The 25,158-nt window shown below is 38.8% G+C and overlaps 2 protein-coding genes across 2 annotated transcripts; both read left to right on the plus strand.

The window, feature by feature from the left end:
- Nucleotides 1-3,675: 3,675 nt before the first annotated feature.
- LOC120601614 (olfactory receptor 1G1) lies at nt 3,676-4,359 on the plus strand. Its single transcript, XM_039861371.1, has one exon. The coding sequence runs from the start codon at nt 3,676-3,678 to the stop codon at nt 4,357-4,359; it is 684 nt and encodes a 227-aa protein (XP_039717305.1).
- Nucleotides 4,360-15,370: 11,011 nt separating this feature from the next.
- LOC120601650 (olfactory receptor 1G1-like) lies at nt 15,371-18,682 on the plus strand. Its single transcript, XM_039861454.1, has 2 exons — nt 15,371-15,481; nt 17,765-18,682. Exons 1-2 carry the CDS (start codon nt 15,371-15,373, stop codon nt 18,680-18,682), a joined length of 1,029 nt encoding a protein of 342 aa, XP_039717388.1.
- Nucleotides 18,683-25,158: the final 6,476 nt, after the last annotated feature.

Below are 25,158 nucleotides of genomic sequence, written 5' to 3' on the forward strand. Positions count from 1 at the left end.
CCATGGTGGTTTCCTCTAATGGGGGAGGAAGGAATATGTTGAAAAGAGGGGCACGTACAGCTTCTAAGGAATAGATCCATATACTATCTAAGCTGAGAGGTGAGAGTATGGGCATTAATTTTATTATTATTCTTTAAATAGCATATTCATGCTTTATACATGCTTTTTGTATGTAACATACAGTTACAACAAAAAAAGTCCAGAGATCACACCCTGGGCCTTATGTAGAGTCTACATACTATTCATATCTCTGTTCTTTGGGGATAATAGAAATAAGAATGTTGCCTCTTCTACACGATTTTTGAAGTCAATGATTATGATCTCTGACCTATTTTACTTTTATTTCTTACTTATTTTCTGGGACATACTGTATTTCATTCTTGAGGACTGGGCTCTAATTAGACAGTATGGACTCCATGAGACACATGGGCCCTATTCAGGATCAGGCTGGGAGGATGGATCGAAGATGCACTTCATCCAAGGGCATAACCAGGAATGCTCCCATGGATGCCAGCTCTGGTCATTTTGAATAAAATAATCTGGAACTCAGGGGGCCAAGTCTAGAGGGGACAGCTGAGAGTTTGTACAATTGCCCCACCTTATGTCTAACTAGGAGGTCTGGGAATGGGTCCCAGGAGACACTGCCTGTGAAAAGTCAGCAGCTCCTCCAGGCTCCTGTGCCTGAGCTACCACTAAAGACCCAAATCTTCAGTCTCTGCTGTTCCTACAGAAGGGGAAGGGCTCTACGACTCCGGCCATGACTTCTTGGGCAGACAATATAACAGCGAAAACAATCTCCCTCTTGGAGGTGTCACAGATGGAGGCTGGCCGGCATCTCCAGGTAAGAATTGAGACATAGGGATGGGAAGAGAGAGCAGAGTCTACTTAAGGCTCACATGTGCACACACGTGGGCACACACACACACACTGATCATAGAACAAACACACTCACACACATACACATATGCACAGCCCATAGAGATTCTTTCTTTTCTGTTTCTTTTCTACATCCCTATCTGCCAATCAATTTCTGGTGCTTCTGATCACCATGACAGGCTGGTGTTCATCACATCCTTGATGGTCCAGACTAACGGCATTGTGCAGAATGGGCTTAGTAAATTTTAATTGCATATAGAGGAGTTAATTAGACCACCTTCCCGAAAGCCCATCAGTAACAGGTCAGAGCACTTGTGTATTGACAAAGCATAAGTCACTCTCAGTCCCCTTAGACAGACGTAGTTCCCAAAATCACTCTCAAGCGCCACACCAGGTACCCACCAGTAATTAACCCCTCCATATCCACTTAAAGTACTAACCTTGGTCCCAGCCTTTCTTTTTTTAAAAATTTGAGCCAGCAAGTAACTATTAAAATACTTATTTATTCCCATTATACAATTAATAATTGGGCACTCTGAGGAATAAGCTATTGGACCACATTTACACTTGGTTTCCAGATGCCAAAACAAATGCTTTGCATTTGAAAATTCTGAGTAGAATTATAATCCTTCAAGGTGGTGCTGATGATGACGATAATGAAGATGATGACGACTTTTAGATTGACATCTCGCAATTTACAAACCCAACCTACAGGCAGTGACCAGGACACAATGACAAAGCAACCTACTCTTATTAAAAGTAACAATAACAGATCATATAATTAGCACTTACTATATGCCAGCTATGTCTATATATAATAATTTTTAAATCTAATCCTCATAACCTTTTTATCCAGTTAACTCTATTATTATCCTATTTCAGCAGCTGTAGACTTTGAAGCTGAAGAAGGTTAAGTGACTTTCTCAAGGTCATATCAAGAGTAAAGAGTTGGTTTCTTTTACTGCACAGAAGCTTTATAGTTTGATATAGTCTCATATATTTATTTTTGCTTTTACTTTCCTTCCCTTTGAGGTCAAATTCATAAAATCATCTCTAAATCCAAGGTCCATGAGTTTAGTACCTATGTTTTCTCCTATGAATTTATTGATTCAGGTTCTATATTAAGGCTTTTGGTCCATTCTGAGTTAATGTTGGTGTATGGTCACAGATAGCAGTCTAATTTTATTCTTTTGCATGTGGTTTTCCAATTATCCCAGCACTACTTAGTGAAGAGACTCTCTTTTCTCTTGCATGTTTTTGGCTCTTTTCTCAAAAATTATTTACCTATACATATGGGGGTTTATTTCTGGGCTCTCAGTTCTGTTCCATCGAATTGTACACTTGAAACAAATAATTTTATTAACTAATGTCACCCCAACATGTTTAACATTTTTAAATTAAAAGTTGAATTTTTAAAAAAATTTTTTTAAAAAAATGGAAAACTTCTGTCAGACACCAGAGCGTGTATATTATTTTGGATCATGACACTAAATAAACGTGACATTAGCACGTGCTGCCACTGACAGCTCACTGCATTGCTTCCCCCTCACCATGGAACAGGAGCACTGGAATTTTCTGTCTTAATTGCATATCACGATTCATGGAAAACCTTCAACTGATTCCAGCATTTGGTCTCTTCGACAAGCCTATCAGGTAGGGTTATTATCTATAATTTATAGATAAGAAAGCATAGGTCAGAGAGAGTAAACCTTTCTCAAATTTAAAAGACATGCAAGGAACAGAGCTGTAAGCAGGTCATCTGATGCTTTTCTGTGACACCGTGTGTCCTACGCTCACGTTTTATCAGCTACTGCTGACAATGACAGTTATATCACCCTCCCTAACAGTGCTGTGCCCCCATATGTGTTATCTTAATTATAACTTCAACAACTCTCTGAAGGAGTCGCACATGGTTACAAACTAGAAAACACAGATTCAAAGTTAAGGAACTGACCAAGGTCGGACTGAGAATGAGGAACGAAGAAAGGATTTCCACCCCAAGTCCAGAATGGCAATGCCCAGATACTAGAAGACATCGATGGTGAGACTGATGGACAGTTAAAATAATTGTGACTTTACAATAATATAGTGCTTTTCAGATTGCAACAATCTCATAGCCGTACTAACTTGTTGAAATCATCTTCAATGGCAAAGGGAGCCAAAGCAGCCCAAACACACTTAGAGACCCCTAAATCCAAGCTGGCTACTCTCTGAAGAAACCACTCCTGCTTCCGTCTCCCTCAATACACATTCACACACTCACGCACACACACACACACACACACACACACACACACACAGAGCACCTTGTTTTCCCCAATTCTAGTATATGCAAGACCCCAAAATGAGCTCAAGAAGATAACTAAATTAAGACTAAAGTAGTACTAAAGTTTTTTTAAAAGAATAATATTTGAAGAAAGTTCTTTCAGGTGAATCCCACTTCAGTCTCATTTAGACAGTCCGTGGGGAACACTGGCCACATCACAGGAATCTAGAACCCAAACTACGTCTCAACTCTGATGCATCATCGTAGTCCACAGCCGTCATGTGTACATGTGTGCAAACCAGCACTTACAGCTTCTAGAGAAGCTCAGTGACCTCTTCCAGAAATCGAGAAAAACAGATCAAAGTGTTTAGACTCTAAATATTTAGAGCCCATCTTTATTTAAGAAAAATCCTTCTCTAATTTCTCTGCCTTCAAAGGAAACTAGAAACCACACCAGCGTCTCTGACTTCCTGCTCCTGGGCTTCTCTGAACACCCAGAGCAGCAGCCGCTCCTGTTCGCGCTCTTCCTGGGCATGTACCTGGTCACCGTGTTGGGGAACCTGCTCATCATCCTGGCCATAGGTTCTGACCAGAACCTCCACACTCCCATGTACTTTTTCCTGGCCAACTTGTCCTTCATCGATACCTGCTTCTCCTGCACCATTGTCCCCAACTTGCTAATGAACATCCATACATGGCACCACACCATCTCCCACACTGGATGCCTTGTGCAGATGTATTTCTTCATGGCATTGACTCTGCTGGATGACTTCCTGCTTGCTGTGATGGCATATGATCGCTACGTGGCCATCTGTCTTCCTCTACACTACACCATGATCATGTGCCCCCAACGCTGTCTGCTGTTGGTCACTGTATCCTGGCTCTGTTCCCACATCCTGGCCTTCTCACTCACTCTCCTGATGTCTCAATTCTCTTTCTGTGCCTCCCATTCCATCCCACACTTCTTCTGTGATGTACCCCCACTCCTCAAACTTGCCTGCTCAGACATCCAACTTTTTCAAGTCACGATGTTAACCGAAGCTGTTATCTCTGGCATGATTCCTCTCACCTGTGTGGTAGTGTCATATGCCCACATCATCCATACCATCCTCAGGGTCCCCTCTGCTGGGGGGAAGCACAAAGTCTTCTCTACCTGTGGCTCTCATCTGTCAGTGGTCACTCTCTTCTATGGGACACTCTTTCTGGTGTATTTCTAGCCTTCATCCTCCTACTCGGCAGACACTGGAATGGTGGCATCTGTGATGTATACAATGGTGACTCCCATGCTGAACCCCTTTATCTACAGCCTGAGGAACAGAGACATGAAGGGGGCTTTGTGGAGACTCTTTGGCTGGAGAAAATACTCTACTCAGTAAAGAGTCCTTCCCTAGCCTGGAAGCTTGGGCTCTCTGAAGTGCCTTCCCCCTGGACCTCTCCATTGTATCTCCAAAATCCAAATCTTAAACAAATAGGGAAAAAAAAAACTCACTATCCCTACGTTTAAAGAAAACCACTGACAATATTTTATATCATTTCCAGGTTGTCATTTTATATTTTTAGTTTAATTAAATGTATTAGGGTGACATTGGTTAATAAAGCTATATAAGTTTCAATATACAATTCAATAATACGTCATATGTATATTGCATTGCGTGTTCACCACCCAAAGTCAAATTTCCTTCCATTACCATATATTTGACGCCTTCACTCTTATTTACCTTCCCCCCTCCCCTCTTTCCCTCTAAACTGTTATCTCTGTCTATGAGTTTTTGATCATTTGTCTTGTTCATTTGTTCCTTTCAGGTTTATATCCCACATCTAATTGAAATCATTTGGTTCTCTATTTTTTCTGTCTGACTTAGCATGATTATCTTAGCATGGTTATCTCAAGATCTATCCATGTTGTTGCAAATGGCAGTATTTCAACTTTTATTCTGGCTGACTAATATTTCATTGCATATATGTATTACATTTTCTTTATCAAATCATGTATTGAAGAGCATTTTTGTTGTTTCCTTGTCTTGGCCACCATGAAAAATGTTGCAATGAACACTGTGGTGCAAATATCTTTACAAATAAATGTTTTCAGATTTGGCAGGTAGACACCCAGAAGAGAGATTGCTGAGTCATGAGGTAATTCTATTTTTATTTTTTAAGAGCCTCTACACTGTTTTCCATAGTGGCTGTATCAATTTACATATCCACCAGCAGTGTATAAGGGTTCCTTTTTCCCCATAACCATTCCAACACTTTATATTACATGTCTTGTTGATAATAGTCATCTAACAGGTGAGAGGTAGTATATCATAGTAGTTTTGATTTGCATTTCCCTAATAGCAGTGAAATTGAGCATCTTTTCATATGTCTGTTGGCCATTTGTATGTCTTCTTCGGAGTAGTATCTATTCAGGTCTTCTGCCCATCTTTTAATAGGATTGTGTCTTTTTTGTTGTTGAGTTGTATGAGTTCTTTATATATTTTGGAAAATAGCCCCTTATTGGAGGCGTTATTTGAAAACATCTTCTCCCGGATGTGGAAAAATAGGAACCCTCATAAGCTGCTGGTGGGACTGCAAATTGGTACAGCCACTATGGAAAACAGTATGGAGGTTCCTCAAAAAACTAAGAATTGATCTACCATATGATCCAGCAATCCCTCTATTGGATATTTAGCCCAAAGACTTGAAAGCTCATATCCATAAAGATATAGCAGCATTATTCACAGTGGCCAGGACATGGAAGCAACCGAAGTGTCTTATGATAGATGATTGGCTAAAGAAGCTGTGGTACATATATACAATGGAATATTACTCCCCCATAAGAAGAGATGAAATACTGCCATTCACGACAACATGGATGGAACTCGAGATAATCATGCTAAGCGAAATAAACCAGACAGAAAAAGTTGAAAATCACATGATATCACTTATATGTGGGATATAAACCTAAAAGCAACAAAGGAACAGGACAAACAAACAGAGACTCATGGACATGGACTATAGACTAGTGGTTACCAGAGGGTAGGGGGTAGGGGAGAGGGGTAGTAGATGGGGCAAGGGGTCAACATAGGGGAGGGGAGGAAGTGGATAAAGGGGATCAAATATATGGTAGCTGAAGGAAACTGGACTTTAGGTGGTAAATACACAATTGAATATATAGATGTCAAATTATAAAGTACACCTGAAAATTATATAATTGTATTAACCAATGTTACCCCAATAAACTTGATAAAAACTGGGGGAAAAAAAGGAAACAAAAGGAAAACAAAAAGAAAATATCTTCTCCCATTGTTAGTTGCCTCTCTGTTTTGTTGATGGTTTCTTATTCTGTACAGAAGCTTTTTAGTTTGACATAGTCCCATTCATTTAATTACGCTTTTACTTCTCTTGCCTTTTGAGGTCAAATTCATAAAATCCTCTCTAAACCCAAGGTCCATATATTTAGAAACTGTGTTTTCTTCTATGAAATTTATTAGTTCCAATCTTACATTTAGGTCTTTCTGTTACTTTTAATATTTCAGAAGTAGATGTCTAAGTAAAAAATTTTTAGAACTCTTTACCCATGTTGCTAAAATGCCCGAATGAGAGTGTCCCTTTTTTCCTCTCCATATTTTGCTGTTCCCATTTTCCTCTTAATTATAACTAACATAATAGCCAAAGTGGATTCTCCTTGCTTTAGTTTTAATTTCTTTGATTATTGGTGAGGAGCCTATTCCCAGTCTGTTAACTGATTTTTAAAATTCTCTTATTGTTTGTTCATATCATCTGCCTATTACCTACCAAATATTTTTTTAATTGTATGGGCTTCTTTAAAGATATTATATCTTTGTCTCCTTTGTCTTGGTAATTATTTCCAGTTTATTCATTATGACTTTGTGATTTTTATGTAAGAAAGTTTTAATTTTATTTATTATCACATCGAGACATCTTATTCTGTTACCTCCTTTGCTGGAGTTATAATTTAAAAATCTTCCCCTTAGCAGAATTCATGCAGATAGTCAACTTTTTTTCATTTTCTTGTTGAATACAGCATTTTTTAATGTAACCATATATTAATTTAGAATGAAATCGTATCGTTAAATTGGTTCTCTCTCAACACATTTCTCGTACTTTCTGTGAATTCTTTCTATTTTGTGTTATATAATTATTAACAAATATAAATGCTGACTGCCTCTGAACAGGGACCTGAAGAAGGATTCTGGGGTGCCAGTCATGCTCTGTTTTATGATATGGGTGCTAGTGATGTGTGTTCACTGAGAGAATTCATTATACAATACATGTATGCTTCAATAAATATTTCTTCAATAAAATGTGTACTTGATAAATATAAAAATAAAGAAAGGTTGAAAATAAACAGCTGAAAAATCATATACCATAAAATATTGGCATAGCTCTCTTGTTATTATCAAAAAGACTTTACGGCAAAAAATGTATTATTACTGATAAAAAGTTTTATGATATAAGAATGAAATCTTTCATTCACCAGGAAAATTTAATAATTTTTATTTTTCAGTAATGGAAAAGTTATAGAAATAAAGAAAAGTTAATGAAACAAAAAGAACTGGAAAAAGCCACTCTTAGTAGAAGATTTAACACATTTCTCATGGTACTTGATAATAAAAATAGGTTTTGAAAATATATAGAACATCTAAGAGGTACAATTAACATTATTAACTTAATAGATGTACATAAAACATTACATTCAATACTTGAAATCTTCGCAGGATTTCAAGGAAAATATGCAAAACTTGCTCATTTACTAAGCTATGAAACAAATCTCAACAAATGTCAAAGAGCTGAATTTATACAGACCACAAGCAATTAAGCTTAAAATAATAACAAATTTATAACTAGAAATCCTCACGAATTGGGAATTGGGAAAGTCATCTAGAAATAATTCAAGAATAGAAGAAAAAATAGTGGCTATTAGAAAATATTTATCTGAATGGAAACCAATATAAAACAGTATTTATTTAAAAAACAGTATTTACAGGATTATTTACAGGATTATTAAGGCCAAATAAAAATATTATTTAAAAAAAGGCTATAAAATATTAAGTAAGAATCTATCTCAAAAAGCTATTTAAAAAAAGAGCAACATCAATCCAAGGAAGAGAAAAAAATAAAATAGATGAGAGCAAATCATAACAAAATAAAATAAAACACATGATCAAGCTAAAAGATTATTTTTTAAAAGATAATTTATTATTATATATAGAAAACCCTGAAGACGTCACCAAAAAAACCCTACTAGAACTAATAAATGGGTTTAGTAAAGTTACAGGATACAAAATCTATATACAAAAATCTGTTGCATTTTAATACACTAATAATTAGAAAGAGAAATTAAGAAAACAATTCCATCTAATATTGCATCCAAAAAAAATCCTAGGAATAAATTTAACCAAGGAGGTGAAAGATCTGTACACTGAAAACTATAAGACATTCATAAAATAAACTGAAGACGCAAATAAATGTGAAGATATGCCATGCTCATGGATTAGAAGAATTAATATTGTTAAAATGTCCATACCACCCAGAGCAATCTGGAGATGCAATGCAGTCCTTAACAAAATTTCTATGGCATTTTTCACAGAAATAGAACAAAAAAATCCTAAAATTTGTATAAAACCACAAAAGACTCTAACTAGCCAAAGCAACCTTGAGAAAGAAGAACAAAGATGAGACATCGTGCTCCCTGGTTTCTCACTATATTACAAAGCTATAGTAATCAAAACAGTGTGATATTGTCGTAAAAGCAGACACACATCAATAAAACAGAATGCAGAGCACAGAAATAATCCTATGCATGTAGGGTCAATTAATTTAAGTCCAAAAAAGCCAAGAATATATAATAAGAAAAGAAATATACCATTTTATCAATAAATGATGTTGAGAAAACTAAACAGCCACATGCAAAAGAATGAAACTGGACCTATCTTACATCGTATGTAAAAATTCACTCAAAATTGATTAAAAACAGGAATTTAAGACCTGAAACCAAAAAGCTCCCAGAAGAAAACATCGGAGGTAAACTCCTTGACATTGGTCTTCACGATGATTTTTTGGATCTGACACTAAAAGCAAAGGTAACAAAAGCAAAAATGAACAAGTGAGACTCCGGCAAACTAATAACCTTCTGCGCATTCACAGAAATAATCAACAAAATGAAAAGGCAAAGGTGTCAAATACATGGTTTCGGAGAGAGGCTAGATTTTGGGTGGTGAGCACACAATGCAATATACAGATGGTGTATAATAGAAGTGTACACTTGAAACATATAATGTTATTAATTAATGGCACCATAAATAAATGTAAGTTTTTTAATAAAGAAAAGGCAGCATATAGAATGAGAGAAAATATTTGCAAATTTTATATCTGATAAGAGGTTAGTATCAAAAATATATACAGAACTTATACAACTCAATAGCAAAAAACAATTCTCCTCCAGAGAAGGAGGTCCAGTCAAGGTGGCGGAGTAGGTAAAGCTTTGTCTCTGCCTCCCCTCATGACTACATTAAAATTATAACTCAAAAACAGAACAACCATCACTGGAAGTTGCCTAAAGTCTAGCTAAACAGAAGTTCTACACCTGGGAATACTCAGAAGCAGCCACCTCAAGATTGGTAGAAGTGGCAGAGATGCAAAAGGGGGTGGTCACACACCCACATGTGGCGGTTGGGAATTGGGAGAGATGTTTTAGCTATGGAGGTCCCTCTGTGGAGCGAGGGGTCCCAGCTCCACACTAGGCTCCCCAGCCCAGGGTCCCCAGGCCAGAAAGAGAAGTCCTCACAACTTCTGGTGGTGAAAACCAGCAGAGATTGTGCTGAGTGAGACGGAGGGCAGCTAAAGTAACAGCTATCCCTTTTAGAGGGCTCGCATGCAGACTTACTGGCTGACGGACTCACTCACTCCGAGCTCCAGCATTGGGGCCATACAGCAAGGAATTGAGTTATCCAGCTTCAGGGCAAGGGCTAGAGGGGTGACTTTCTCCCAGACAGAAGTGCTGGCAAAGGGCACTGTTCCTTTTTGAGCTCTCCCCAAAAACCAGCGGGCAGACACAGGTGGCCGCCATATCTTCTATCTGGCTAATAACATTAGCCCCGCCCCAGTGGTTCCTTGAGACCCCGCCCACCCAACTTTCGGGACCACCCAAGCCACTTTCAGTGTTTTATTTCCATACACATGGCCCTGTGTTGGCTCATGCTGCAAACTTTCCTAAAATCTCTCGAAGGTTTACAAAACGAAAATAAGCAGCATCTGGCCTGGGAGTGCCACATATCGCTTGCTGAGCAGCCCCCAGGCCGGGCACTAGCAGCAGCCACCCTCAGTTCACAGCTTGGCTTCTCGAGGCACCTCTAAGTCTAGCACGTGTGGTGGCCATCTGCCGATTCTTGGTGACACTTGCCAGGTGGCCTCAGGCAGAGCACAGGCTATGGCTGAACTTTGCCTGCATTGAGGCTCCTCCCAGGCACTGGCACAACCGGTGGCTGCTTTGGTCTGAGCTGGAGCATCACTCAGGCTGCATCCAAGGACAACACAATGAGATATCACCTCACATCTGTTAAAACAGCTATTACCAAAAGACAAGAAATAACAAGTTTCGATGAGGATGTAGAGGAAAAGGAACTCTCTTGAACATCATTGGTGTGCATGTAAATTGGTACAGTCACTATGGAAAACATTATAGACATTAATCAAAAATTAAAAATAGAACCACCATATGATTCGGAAATTTAATTTCTGGGTATTTATCTGAAGAAAATAAGAACGCTAATTGGAAAACATATGCACCCCATGTTCGTTGCAGCATTATTTACAATAGCCAAGACATGGAAACAACTTAAGTGTCCATTAACAGATGAATGGATAAAGAAAATGTATATACACACACACTTACACAATGGAATATTATTCGGCTGTGAAAAAAAGAATGAGATTTTGTCATTTGCAGCAACACAGATGAAACTTGAGGGTCTTATGCTTTAATTAAGATGTGAGAGAAAGACAACTAGAAGTATGACATCGCTTATATGCAGAATCTAAAAAAACAAAACAAAACAAAAATGAAGCTCGTAATAAAGAGAACAGATTGGTGGTTGCCAGGGGAAGAGGTTGGGGGTAGGCAAGAGGGGTGAAGGGAGTCAAAAGGTATGATTTTGGGTTAGACAATAAATAAGTCATGGGAGTATAATGTATGGCATGGTGACCATAGTTAATATTATTAAATTGCATATTTGAAAGTTAATTTCCTGTCCACAGAAATATTTGTCAAGAGAGTGAATCTTAAAAGTCCTCATCACAAGAAAAAAATTGTCACTGTATGGATGATGGCTGTTGAGTTATTGTGATCATTTCACAATATATATGAATATTGAATTATCACATTGTACACCTGAAACTAATATGTCATTCATACCTCAATTTTGAAAATTAATCAAAATCTATTTATATATTTATAGAACCAAAGGACCAAAATCATATGATACAAAAATAGCATCTCAACAGAGGCAGGAAAAATACATTTGATATGTATTTTTAAAAAGTCCTCTAAGTGATAAAGGGGGTGGGGAAGGTGAAGGAGAATAAGAGGTTCAAACTTCCAGGTATAAAACAAATAGGTCATGGGGATGTAATGTACGGAATAGAGAATACAGTCAATAATTTTATTAAAGTGTGGTAAGGGGCCAGATCATTGCTCCACTTATGATAATCACTTCTTTAGGTATATAAATATTGAATAACTATGATGTACACCTGAAACTAATAAAATATTATATAATAGCTATATTTTAATAAAAATCTTTTTTAAAAAGTTCTCTTAGCAAAACCAGAAATAGAAGAAGCTCTTTTTCAGATAGATTTACTTTTAATTCTTTTGGTAAATTGAAAAAATCTTTCATCTAGTTTATTGAGGTAACATTGGTTAATAAATTATATAAATTTCAGGTGTACAACTTTATAGTACAACATCTGTCTACTTCGCTGGGTGCTCCCCACCCGAGGTCTAGAAGAAACTTTGAGTCTGAAAAAGTTACCCTTTTTCAACGGTACAGCATGTATGAGTAATGATTATACACTTAAATCTTTCCCACCTAAATGAAGAACAAGACAAAATGCCAGCTCTCACCACGATTATCCCACATGTACTTGAGGTCATATCCAGTGCAGTAAGGTGAGAAAAATAAATAAAAGAGATAAATTCTCTAAAGGAAGAAACAAAGCTGCATTTTATTCACAGATGACATTTTTATACAATTGCAATTTAAAAGAGTCTATAGATGAGCCATTCAAATTAATGTTAGATGTCTCGATGTAAAAACAAATTAAAAATTGCCCCTTCCAACTTGTGAACATACACAAAAATCAACTCCAGGTACCAAAGAACTAATTATGAAAGGCAAAATTATAAGGTTTTTAGAAGAGAATGCTAGGAAGTATTTTCCTGAACTCAAGGAAGAAAGGACTTCTTAAATCAGACACAAATAAAGCAACAAGAAAACGGGACACAGTAATGAATTCAATTCATTAAAATAAAAAATTTATAATAATTTCTTCGGTAGTATATGCACATTTTGTGCTGTTTTCTGTATGTGCTATTTACTTAGCAAACAGCACTGTTTTAAAAGAGGAAAAAGACAAACCACAAACAGAGAAAATATTTCTAGTATATATAATCAACAAAGGACTAGTATCAAGGATATTTAAATAGTTTTATAAATTAGAATAGAATGGATAACTAAATGGAAAATTGAACATTTTAAAAGTTATTTCAAAATTAGAAAATTAAAATTTTTAATAAGTATATAAAAGATACTTGATCTCATTATTAATCGCTGAAATAAAAAATCAAACCATCAGAAGACACCCCCCAAAACACACACACCAAAATGACTACAGTGAAAAAGGCTGAAGCCACCAAGTGTTAGCAAGGTTGTGGTGTGCCAGAAATTGCTGGTAGAGTGCAATTTGGTACGATCTCTTTGGAAGTCAGTTTGACATTGTATAATGAAGATGTGGACATTCTGGAACCCAGCAATTCCACTCCTAGATATGCACACAACACAAAGGAATGCATGTGTGTACTAAGAAACACATACAAGAATGATCATCGCAACATTATTCCTAATAGCCAAATAGCCAACTGTTCCTTCAACAATAAATTGCATGAGTACATGTAATATTGTCATACAATGAAGCAACTCGCAGCTATGGAAATGAACAAATGACCACTACAGATAGCTACGTAGATGAATCTAAAAGAGTAAAATATTGAACAAGAGAAGCTGAAGAATACATAATGTATGAATTTATTTACATAAAGTTCAAAAACAGGCTAAACTAAAATTAAATGTTACAAGGAGGACAGGGATTATTTTACTTTGAAGAGAGAAAAGTAATAATTAGCAGAATACACAAAAGAAGCTTGAGACCTGTGGACAATCAATGTTCTACTTCTAAATCGGGGTAGTGGTACATAGGTGATTGGTTCCCAATAATTTCTTGGGTGGTCAATTTGTGCTTTGCACAGTTTTCTGTATGCGTTATACTCCACTATTTCATTTTTTGAAATACACGCAACAAAATACTACAACCCACCAGAATATCTATATACATTTCTGTCATACCAAAGCTCAAAGTAAATATTTTTTAAATGAACTTATTTAGCAGGAACACATGCTCTGAATTTACATGAGGCAATTAATAGAATGTACTAGTGGGACTAGGTGTAATATTCATTAATTCTGTTGTGAAAACATTATGTATTTGTTTATGGAATGCTCCCCAGAAACTGCAGAGGAAATGTACACAACATACACATAATCTCAAAACCAACAGTTCTGAAATCTGAAATTCAGATTGGATGACAAGAGTTTATAACAAGGGGCTGTGGCTTGCACAGGACAACGGTGAACATGAATGCTCTTCAGCTCTATGCATACACATGAATAAATCTAAAAAAAAATAATGTTGAGCACATAAGCCATTTACAGAAGACTAAAAAAAATATATAATTCTATTCACAGAAAAAAAAAAAAAGAGACAAAGTCGCAGGCTGCTATACACAATTTAGACACGGATGCATATCAGTATGCAAACTGGCCCTGTTAGACCGAGGGCCAGGAAAAAATGAAGAGCATCAGCCCTCTCCAGATTGGTAGGTGGTGAGTTTAACAAGCAAAGGAACTTACTTAAGTGGCTGGCCTTAGGCTCCAGGAGACCAGTAAGTTCTCCCTACCCTCCCGCCAATAGCTTCAACTTTACATAGAGGCTTTAACTGGGTTCAGACACATATAGGATCCAAATGGTCTCAATACCACATCTCTTAAGGCCATCTCCTTGCAACTCGTGGGAACAGAGGGGAGAACTTCCGGTCCAAGGCCAGGGGAGGGGAGAGGAGCCTCCTATTGCCTGGGTCTAGCTCTCAGGGCAACCTGCCTTCATGTCCTCCCGCTGACCTCCCACGACAATGCCTATGTGGCAAAACTACAAAGGAAAAGAAGAAAATGGTGGACGATATTCACCATGGTGGTTTCCTCTAGAGGAGGAGGCAGGAATATGTTGAAAAGAGGGACACGCAGGATCAAAGGGACTGATCCATATACTATTTAGGCTGAGGGGTGAGAGAATGAGTGTTAATTTTATTACACTTTAAGCAGCACGTACATACTTAATACACTCATTTGAGCATAAGCTATATTTACAACAAAAATAAATAAACTCAGAGATCTCGCCCTGGGCTTATGTAGAGTCCACATACTATTCTTATCTCTGTTCTCTGGTTCACTGAAAATAATATTGCTACTTCTACATGACATTTGAAGGCAATGATTGTGTCTTCTCATCTATTCACCTTTATTTTTTACTTATTTTGGTAGTAAACTATTTCATTCTTGAGGACTGGGCTCTAATTAGAACGTGAGAGATGGGTCCTATTCAGGATTAGACTGGGAGAATGGATCCAAGCCACACTTCACCCAACGGCATAACTAGGAGTGCTCCCATGGATCCCAACCCTGGTCATTTTGAATAAAATAATCTGGAACTCAGGGGGCCAAGTCTAGAGGGGACAGCTGAAAAGGTTGGACATCTGCCCCATCCTGTCTCTAACTAGGAGGTCTGGGAATGGCTCCCAGGAGACAGTGCCCGTGAAAAGTCAGAGCTCCTCCCAGCTCCTGTGCCTGAGCTACCACTAAAGACCCAAGTCTTCAGTCTCTGCTGTTCCTACAGATGGGGAAGGTCTCTACGACTCTGGCCATGACTTCTTGGGCAGTCAATGTGACAGCGAACCCAATTTCTCTCTTGGAGGTGTCACAGATGGAGGCTGGCCAGCATCTCCAGGTAAGAATTGAGTCATAGGGATGGAGAGAGAGAGCAGAGTCTACCAAAGGCTCACCTATGCACACACGTGGGCACACACACACACATACACACACAGCCCATAGAACAAACACACTCACATGCACACACACAGCCCGGCCCATAGAGATTCTTTCTTTTTCCTTGTCCATTTCTCTCCTATATCCCTACCTGCCAATCAGTTTCTGGTGCTTATGATCCCCACGATGGGCGTCCACTTCTAGTGTTCATCACATCCTTGATGGTCCAGACTGATGGCATTGTGCAGAATGGGTTTTGTAAACTTAAACTGTATGTAGAGGAGGTAATCAGACCACCTTCCCCAAAGCCCATCAGTAACAGGACAGAGCACTTGTGTGCTGACAAAGCATAAATCTCTCAGTCCCCTCAGGCAGGCGTGGTTCCCAGAATCACTCTCAAGTGCCAAACCAGGTACCCACTGGTAATTAATCCCGCTACATCCACTGAAGGTTTACTAACCTCGGTCACAGCCTTTCTTTTTCTTAAAATTTGAGCCAGCAAATAAGTATTAAGATAGATTTATTCTCATTATACGGTTAATAATGGAGGGCTCTGAGGAATAAGTGACTGGACCACGTTTACATGTGGTTTCCAGATGCCAAAACAAATGCTTTGCCATTGACGGTTCTGAGTAGTTACAATCTTTCAAAGGTGGTGCTGATGATAAAGATGATGATGACTCTTATACTGACATCTCACAATTCACAAGCCCAACCTGGAGGCAGGGACTGGGACACAACAACAGAGAAACTTCATTTTATTAAAAACGACAACAAAAGTAACAGATCATACTATTGAGCACTTAATATGAGCCAGTTGATGTCTATATATTAGATAATCATCTGCAACTCTAATTTAATCTTCACAATCACTCTATACAGTAAACTGTCTTATTATCTCATTTAAGCAGACATAGAAACTAAAGCCAAAAAAGGTCTAAGTGACTTTCTCAAGGTAACATCAAGAGTAAGAGTGGGAAAATTCTGTCGGACTCCAGAACATGTATCGTATTTTTAATCATGACACTAACTAAACGTGACATTAGCACGCGCTGCCACTGACAGCTCACTGCATTGCCTCCTCCACACTATCGAACGGGAACACTGGAATTTCTTGTCTTGATTGCACATCACGGTTGATGAAAAACCTTCGACTGATTCCAGCATCTGTTCTCTTCAACAAGCCCATCAGGTAGGGTTGTTATCGATAGGTGATGGATAAGTAAAGGAAGAGTCCGAAGGAGTAAACCGTTTCCAAGATTAAAAGACACGTAAGGAACAGAGCTGTCAGCAGGTCATCCAATGCTTTTCCATGACGTCGTGTGTCCAGGTTCACATTTCATATCGACTGCTGACAGTGACAATTGTGTCACTCCCCCTAATAGTACTGTGCCTCCCATATGTGTTATCTTAATTATAACTTCAAAGACTCTCTGAAGCAGTTACACATGGTTACAAACTAGAAAGCAGAGATTCAAAGTCAAGTAACTACCAAGGTCAGACTGAGAATAAGGAACAATGAATGGGTTCCCATCCCAACTCTACCATGCGAAAGCCAAGATATTTAAGAATAAACATTAATGGTGAGATTGATTGATGATTAAAATAAAAAGCGTGTCCTTATGATAAAGTGCTTTTCAGTTTGTAATGTTCTCATAGCCACACTAACTCATTGGAATGATCTTCAACAACAAAGGGAGCCAGAGCACCCCCAGCCCACTTAGAGACCCCTAAACCCAAGCTGGATCCACTCTGAAGAAATCAGTCCTGCTGCCATCTCCCTCAATACACACACACACACACACACACACACACACACACACACACACACCCCAACTTGTTTTTCCCAGTAAATCCTAGTATATGCATGACCCCAAAATGAGCTCAATAATAAGATAATGAAATTAAGACTAAAGGTGTTCTAAAGTTTTTTTTTAAGGGAAATATTTTAAAGAGGTTCTATCACGTGGATCCCACTTCAATCTCATTTAAACAATTCATGAGAAACACTGGCCATATTACAGTAATCTAGAACCCAAACTACTTCTCTGCTCTGAAGCATCATTATCATAGTCCACAGCCGTCATATGTATCCATGTGTGCAAATCAGACTTAGAGCTTCTAGAAAAGCTCAGTGACCTCTTCCAGGAATCGAGAAAAACAGACTAAAGTCTTTGGACTCTGTAATATTAGAGCTTATCTTTATTTAAGAAAAAATCCTTCTCTAATTTCTCTGCCTTCAAAGGAAACTAGAAACCAAACCAGAATCTCTGACTTCCTGCTCCTGGGCTTCTCTGAACACCCAGAGCAGCAGCCGCTCCTGTTCGGGCTCTTCCTGGGCACGTACCTGGTCACCGTGTTGGGGAACCTGCTCATCATCCTGGCCATAGGTTCTGACCAGCACCTCCACACTCCCATGTACTTTTTCCTGGCCAACTTGTCCTTCATCGATACCTGCTTTTCTAGTACTATTGTCCCCAAGCTGCTAGCAAATATCCAGACACAGGACCACACCATCTCCCACACTGGGTGCCTTGTGCAGATGTATTTCTTCATGGCATTGGCCCTGCTGGATGACTTCCTGCTGGCTGTGATGGCATATGACCGCTACGTGGCCATCTGTCTTCCTCTACACTACACCACGATTATGTGTCCCCAACGCTGCCTATTGCTGGTTGCCACATCCTGGCTCTGCGGTCACTTCCTGGCCTTCTCACTCACTCTCCTGATGTCTCAGTTCTCTTTCTGTGCCTCCCATTCCATCCAACACTTCTTCTGTGATCTCCTCCCACTCCTCAGACTTGCCTGCTCAGACACCCATGTCTTTCACATCATGATGTTTTCTGAGGCAGCCCTCTCAGGAGTGGTCCCCCTCACCTGTGTCCTGGTCTCTTATGTCCACATCATCCATACCATCCTCAGGGTCCCCTCTGCTGGGGGGAAGCACAGAGTCTTCTCGACCTGTGGCTCTCACCTGTCAGTGGTCACTCTCTTTTATGGAACTGTCTTTCTGGTGTATTTCCAGCCCTCCTCCTCCTACTCAGCAGACACTGGAATGGTGGCATCTGTGATGTATACAATGGTGACCCCCATGCTGAACCCCTTTATCTACAGCCTGAGGAACAGGGACATGAAAGGGGCTTTGTGGAGACTCTTTGGTTAGGGAAGATGTTCCACCCCATAAAAAGTAATTCCCCAGAGTAGAAGCCCAGTCTTCCCAACATGCCTTCTTCCCTGAACATGACCATTATGAATTTGAAAGTCTCACATTCAAAACAACCTAGATGCTTAGCTTTACATACAGATGTAAAAAATGAAGACTCTGACTCTGCAGGACTGGAATAGGACAACAGGCCAAGATCAGAGCCCCAGCGTGGAGAGAATGAGTGACCAGTCCCTACAAGGTACTTGATGGATGTATATATATCCAAGTAGATTCGATCCAGAGTTGGAATACTAAAAATACCAGCAAACACTTGGCTTCTAGGGGCAAACCCAATAGAAGCATGTTGTAGGACTATAAATTCTTCCCCAACGACAAGAAATAATGGCGAGACCAAGCAGATCAGGAGTTCAGTCTAGTCACTGGGCTTTTCAGGGACCAATTCTTTTGTCTTTTTTTTTATTATTATTAAATTTATTGGGGTGGCATTGATTGATCAAAGTATATAGGTTTCCAATGTACAATTATATAATACATCATCTGTATATTGCACTATGTGAGTTTCTTCCAAGTCAGGGACTAATTCTGACCCTGCCTTGGAATAAATTTACTCACTTGTCTCAGCATGGAGAGTATGACACCAAGTCACTAAGTAGGCAGAATCTGTGTGTGGTCTGACAGGGCAACGATATTCTAGGAAAGAATCCTAGGAGTAGAAAGATGAAGATATTTGTCTACTGTCACGTATGTGGGATCAGATCTTTGTCTCTGGCAGGTGATTTTCTTTCTCATTTGTCAGTTATGACTACTCTTTATTCTTTATAAACTTTGTTTTATTTTTTCTCCAGCTGAGAAATCATTTATATCATTTACAGTAAATGTCTAAAGTATAAAGAAAAAAATTTTAGTCTCTTCTTTAAAAAACCACTATGAATACTTTACACAAATTCACATGGCCCTTTTCTCTATAAATTTATCTTATATTGTTAAGATGCCGGTTTTTCACGTTGTCTGATAACACGAATGTTTTCCACACTATTACTATTATTAAATCTTTATAATAAACATTTTCATAATTAATATTATAGCAGAAGCTGGTGCCATATTTATATATAATCTTCCATTTTGGATAATTAGATTTTTAAAATTATTTTTACTATTATAAATAATAACACAATAAAAATTGTTGTGAATAAACCATCTATATAGATCTCCTTAGGTCCTTAAAAATAAATATTAAGGAATGAGATTGCTGGGTGGAACAATTTTCTGGCTCATGATACATCTTGCCTAAGGCATTTACAATATAGTTGATGACTTGCATTCTAGCTGACATTCCGTTAGAGTTCTCCTTTCTCTGCATCCTACCTGTACTTTCTATTCTAATTTTTTTAATTGCTGCAAATATAATAAATAAAATATGGTACCTCTTTTTAAATTTTTTTTGCATATTAACTGTTGTCTGTAAATAAATTTTGTTTATTCCTCTGTTCATTATTTATTCATGTCATTTAACTATTTTAAAGACTTGTATAAGTCCTTTCTATATCCAAATTTTAAACTTTACACATATGGTGCAAACTTTGCCCTTCTCAACCATCTGTTTTCTTTTTGATTTTTTGACATATGTAAGTTTTCAATTTATATACATGAAACCATTAAAAACAAATCTCCTGGTGACTCTCCTGCCAGCGTTATCATTAGAAAATCCTTCTCTGTGCAGAGTTTATATGATTAGTGAATTGTTTTTCCTTTCAGTATGATGTGTTATTTTTTAATGTTTTATTGAAATATAATTCACATACCATAAAATTCATCCTTTTAAGGTATACAATTCAGTGGTGTTTAGTAAACAATGTGTTATTTTTTTTACTGAAACAATATATGACTTTTAGAATATCAAATATTAAAGTGATTCTCTCTCTCATATATCTCATTTTTACAAGAATTACTTCTCCATTTATTGTCACATAATTATTTTAAAAAATAAGATGCCGACTACATCTGAACTATTATTCATTCATATATACCATATACATTTCTCCTCAGGGCCTTTTATTTGAATGTTATTTTCCCCTCTGTGGCACTGTCCACTACTCTATGCCCACATCATCTGCAAAAAGTCCCTCTCATACCAGTCCACTCTAGCCACCTGGACATGATCTGTTTTTCTTGTGAGTTCCACTGTCGCTTTATCTATCCTTCCTATTCCTGCTCTTCTAAGATCAAAAATAACATAAAGATGTCCACGCTTGGCATTTCTATTCAGCATTGTACTAGAGGTTCCAGCCAGAACAATTAAGTTAGAAAAGGAAGCAGAAGACATCCAGATTGTAAAGAAAGAAGTAAAATTATCTCTATTTGCAGATGACAGATGCTATATATTTAAAGATTCCTAAGAAATCCACCAAAAGAGAACTATTAGAACTAATAAACAATTCAGATTCAATGCAATCCCCATCAAAATCTCAGCTGTCTTTTTTTGCAGAAAATGACAAGATGATCCCAAAATTCACATTGAATTGCAAGGCACCAAGAATAGCCAATACATTCTTGAAATAGAAGAGCAAAGTTGGAAGACTCACACTTCCAGATTTCAAAACTTACTATAAAACTGTAATAAGTAAGACAATGCAGTCCTGGCACAAAGCTAAATATGCAGATCAAAGGGATAGAATTGAGAGCCCACAAATAAACCTTCACATTTCTGGTCAATTTATTTTCAACAAGGCTTCCAGGATAAATCAATGGAGAAAAAGTGTTTTCAACAAACAGTGCTGAGACAATTGGATACCCAAATGCAAAAGAATGAAGTTGGATCTTTACCTTACACTACATACAAAAAATTAACTCAAAATGGATCATAGACATCAATGGAAAAATTAAAAATTAAAACTACACAACTCTTAGAAGAAAGCATGGGAGTGAATCTTTATGACCTGGATTAAGCAATCACTTCTTAGTTATGACACAAAAAGCACAAAGGAAATAAATGGATAAGTGGGAATACATCGAACTCCAAAAGTTCTGTGCTTCAAAAGATACCAGCAAGGGAGTAAATAGACAACTCACTGAAAGGGAGAAAATATATGCTTATCATATATATAAGATATTTGTATTAAGATACTTGTCTAATTGAATAGTAAGTACTTATATATATATATGTATTTTTTTTTTTTTTAACATTTGTATCTTTATTCCAGTCATCATCAAAGATGGCGTCGGGGCCAGAAGACGAACCTGGATGATTACCCAGGAACTCTGGACAAGCCGACTTTGACTTCCCTTTCACACCAAAGTCCTCTTCTTCCTAAGGCTAAGCAGGGTCAGGCCTGGTTAGTACTTTGGAAGGGAGACCACCTAGGAAGACCAAGTGCTGTAGGCATAAAAAATAATAAAAAATAAGGAATGTAAGCTGACAAGGTCCTTGCAATCTGTGAGGTCAACCAAGGGTTGCCTCATCTAAAAAAATATATATATATAAAAATATTTACTATTCAATTAGACCAGTAATCCAACTTAAAAGTGGACGAAGGATTTGAATTGACATTTCTCCAAATAAAAAATGCAAATGGCCAATTAGCCCATGAAAAACATTCGACATCATTAGAGAAGTGCAAAATCAAAACCACATTGAGATATCACTTCATTTTCATGAGGATGGTTATAATAAAAAAATGTTGGCAAGAAATGACAGAAAGGTGAACCCTCCCACATTGGTGATGAGATTGTAAAATAATGCAGCCATTTGGAAAACAGTTTAGGCAGTTTCTCAAAAAGTTAAACATAGAGTTACCATATGACCCAGCAATTCCATTCTTAAGTATATAACTAAGAAAACATAGGTCTACACAAAAGCCAGAACATGAATGTTCACAGTAGCACTATTCATAATAACCAAAGAATACAAATAACTGAGTAACCGAAGAAACAACCTGAAAAGCATACAACTGTTGAAAATTTTCGGTTAATTAGTATCAGTTCAGGTCCAACAATAAGCAAAAGTCTAAACATAATTAGATATAGAAAAGATACATTAGGGAAAATGCTCGTGAAAGATACAGGAAAGTCACCAACACACAAGACCGTGCACACATATAAAGCATAATTCAGCTGCCACTGAGGAAAGGGACAGGAAACCCTCTTCTTGGTCCACAAACTGGCCCCGTAACACGGGGGGCAGGGAGAGACTGAAAAGAGTCAGGCCTCTCCAGATTGGTAAGTGGAAGGTTTAATAAGCAAGTCAACTTATCTACCGGTCTTGTCAGCTGCGGCCGTGATGAGTAGGTCTCCACACCTGTCCGCTAGAAGTTTCTAGTTTATAAAGAGGCTTTAGTGAGGTTCGGACGTGTATATCGTCCAGATAATCTCAACAACACGTTGCTCTCTCAAAGCTGCGTCCTTGAAAATGGCTTGGCTGTGGGAAGGGAGGGGAGAACTTCCGGTCCAAGGTCAGGGGAGGGGTGAGGAGCTCTGACTGCCCGGATGCAACTCTCAGGTCAACTGGCGGTCAGGTTCTCCCCATGACCTCCCCCACAACTTCATCTCTCTTGATGAATTCTCATGATCTTACAAGCCCCCCTTTTCCACAACATGCCCTGGGGGGTCAGCAAGGGGTTTCACCAGCATAAATGGTTCATGGGCGGCCATCTGGCCTCGCCGGAGGCAGATACCCCAGTGGCGCATGCAAGAGAACGCAGATTAAAATAATGATTCCCAAAACAAGTCACAATGTTCCACCAAAAGCCCCATAATCTGAACTACTGACTTATTAAATCCTCTACGCTGGGGGTCGGATCACTCATAGAGTGTTCACTGTATCACCAAGGGACTTAAGCAAAGACAATGCTTTAGCAGACTCATCGGGTCTGGACACACAACACTCTGGATCCTGGCACAGGTGCCTCCTGTTTTGAGGGACGGCTTTTCTCATTAGAGAAAAGTAAAGATAGGCTTTGCTGGCTATCATTTAAGTCTTGGCGGGTGACTTTATTAAGGGCTTCTATGTGCTAATAATGTCCTTCAGGGCTAGGCCAGCGGAGGGAACATAGATAATGGCCAAATGATCCCACATGGAAAACAGAATGTGTCTCTCTGGCCTTGAGGAGAGGAATTTTTGTTATCTTGGGGTGGATTCTCCCTTGTGCCCAGGGGAAACCCAGGCTGCAGCGACCCAACCACCCAGGAAGAAGCCACGGCCAAAGATCTACGCCATACAACTGTTGGATCGCTTCACAGCTGCCCAATGTGTACCCAAGCAACACGACCAGCCAGTGCCAAAGCGACTGCTGTCCATTACTGTAACGGAACAACTACGCAGTTCTGGGGATATTCATCCCATATCTCTGGTGCAGGTGAGTTGAGTTGGTTCTGTTCAGAGTGACTTTTTTCTGTTCCCAGCATAGGGGAGCCCAGGTGCTCAAATGTCCATACTCCGGGATGAGCCACATGATCCCATCCTAAATCTGAGCATAGCCACACATGGCTCTGGTGGTGGTATCTTTAGGATCCTTCTGGTCAGCAGTTCAATGAGCTTCCTGTGCAGTTTGAGAGACAGAAAGAAAATACCCATGCCCAGTGTTATAGATAGGGCGTGCCCAAGGCCAGGTTTCTAGATCAGTACTGGTAACATCAGATGAATTAAAAGTACTATTCCTACTCTTACTGGAACATATTCCCACCCTGGTCTCGATAGGAAAAGAAGTTCTTAGCAGGACATGCAGTTCCTTCATGAGAGGCTCTACCTGGAGGATCCCTGTGTACACTGCTAGAAGCTGTTGTCTCTGGGGATGTATCAGGTTTCTGCCCCCCTTCCAGAGCTGGGACCAGAATCCTGGGGGTTCTCTCTCTCTCTCTCTCTCTCTCTCTCTCTCTCTCTCTCTCTCTCTCTCTCGTCTTTGCCTTCTAGAGTCACAGACACACTCTTACTTAAATGGTAGTCCTGCCTGGAAGATGACCAGAGCTTTCATCTGCTTCACGAGTATTTTGCTTTCTCAAAGAAGGCTTGCTGCTTTGGCCCCCACTCCCACATGTGCACTTTCTTCACTAGATCACCATCATCTCTAGTTTGGACTATGACCAGGCTCCTGACTGGTCTCTTCTCCAGTCCCTTCTGCTCACAGCAGTCAGTGATCTTTTGGAAATGTCAATCTCATCACGTCTCAGCCCTTCCTTAAAACTTTTAGTAGCAACTCGCTGCTTTGAAGATAAAAACAAATACTTCAAAATAGCCTGTAATCCCCCACTATCTGGCCTCTACCTACTTCTCTAGGCTCAGTCACACCTCTTTCTCCATCATTCCCAGCGCTCCAAACCCACTGGCCTTTCAATGCTTCAAATGTGCCATTTGCGTTCCCACCTCCAGGCCTTCGCACATGCCATTGCTCCTGCCCGAAACACTCTCTCCCGTGTTTTCATTTACTCAAGTCTGACTCTCCCTATAAGATCCATGCAGAAAAAAAAAAGGGGGGGGGGGG

Source organism: Pteropus medius, unplaced genomic scaffold (assembly GCF_902729225.1).
Source record: "Pteropus medius unplaced genomic scaffold, Ma_sr-lr_union100, whole genome shotgun sequence".
NCBI classification, from domain to species: domain Eukaryota; kingdom Metazoa; phylum Chordata; class Mammalia; order Chiroptera; family Pteropodidae; genus Pteropus; species Pteropus medius.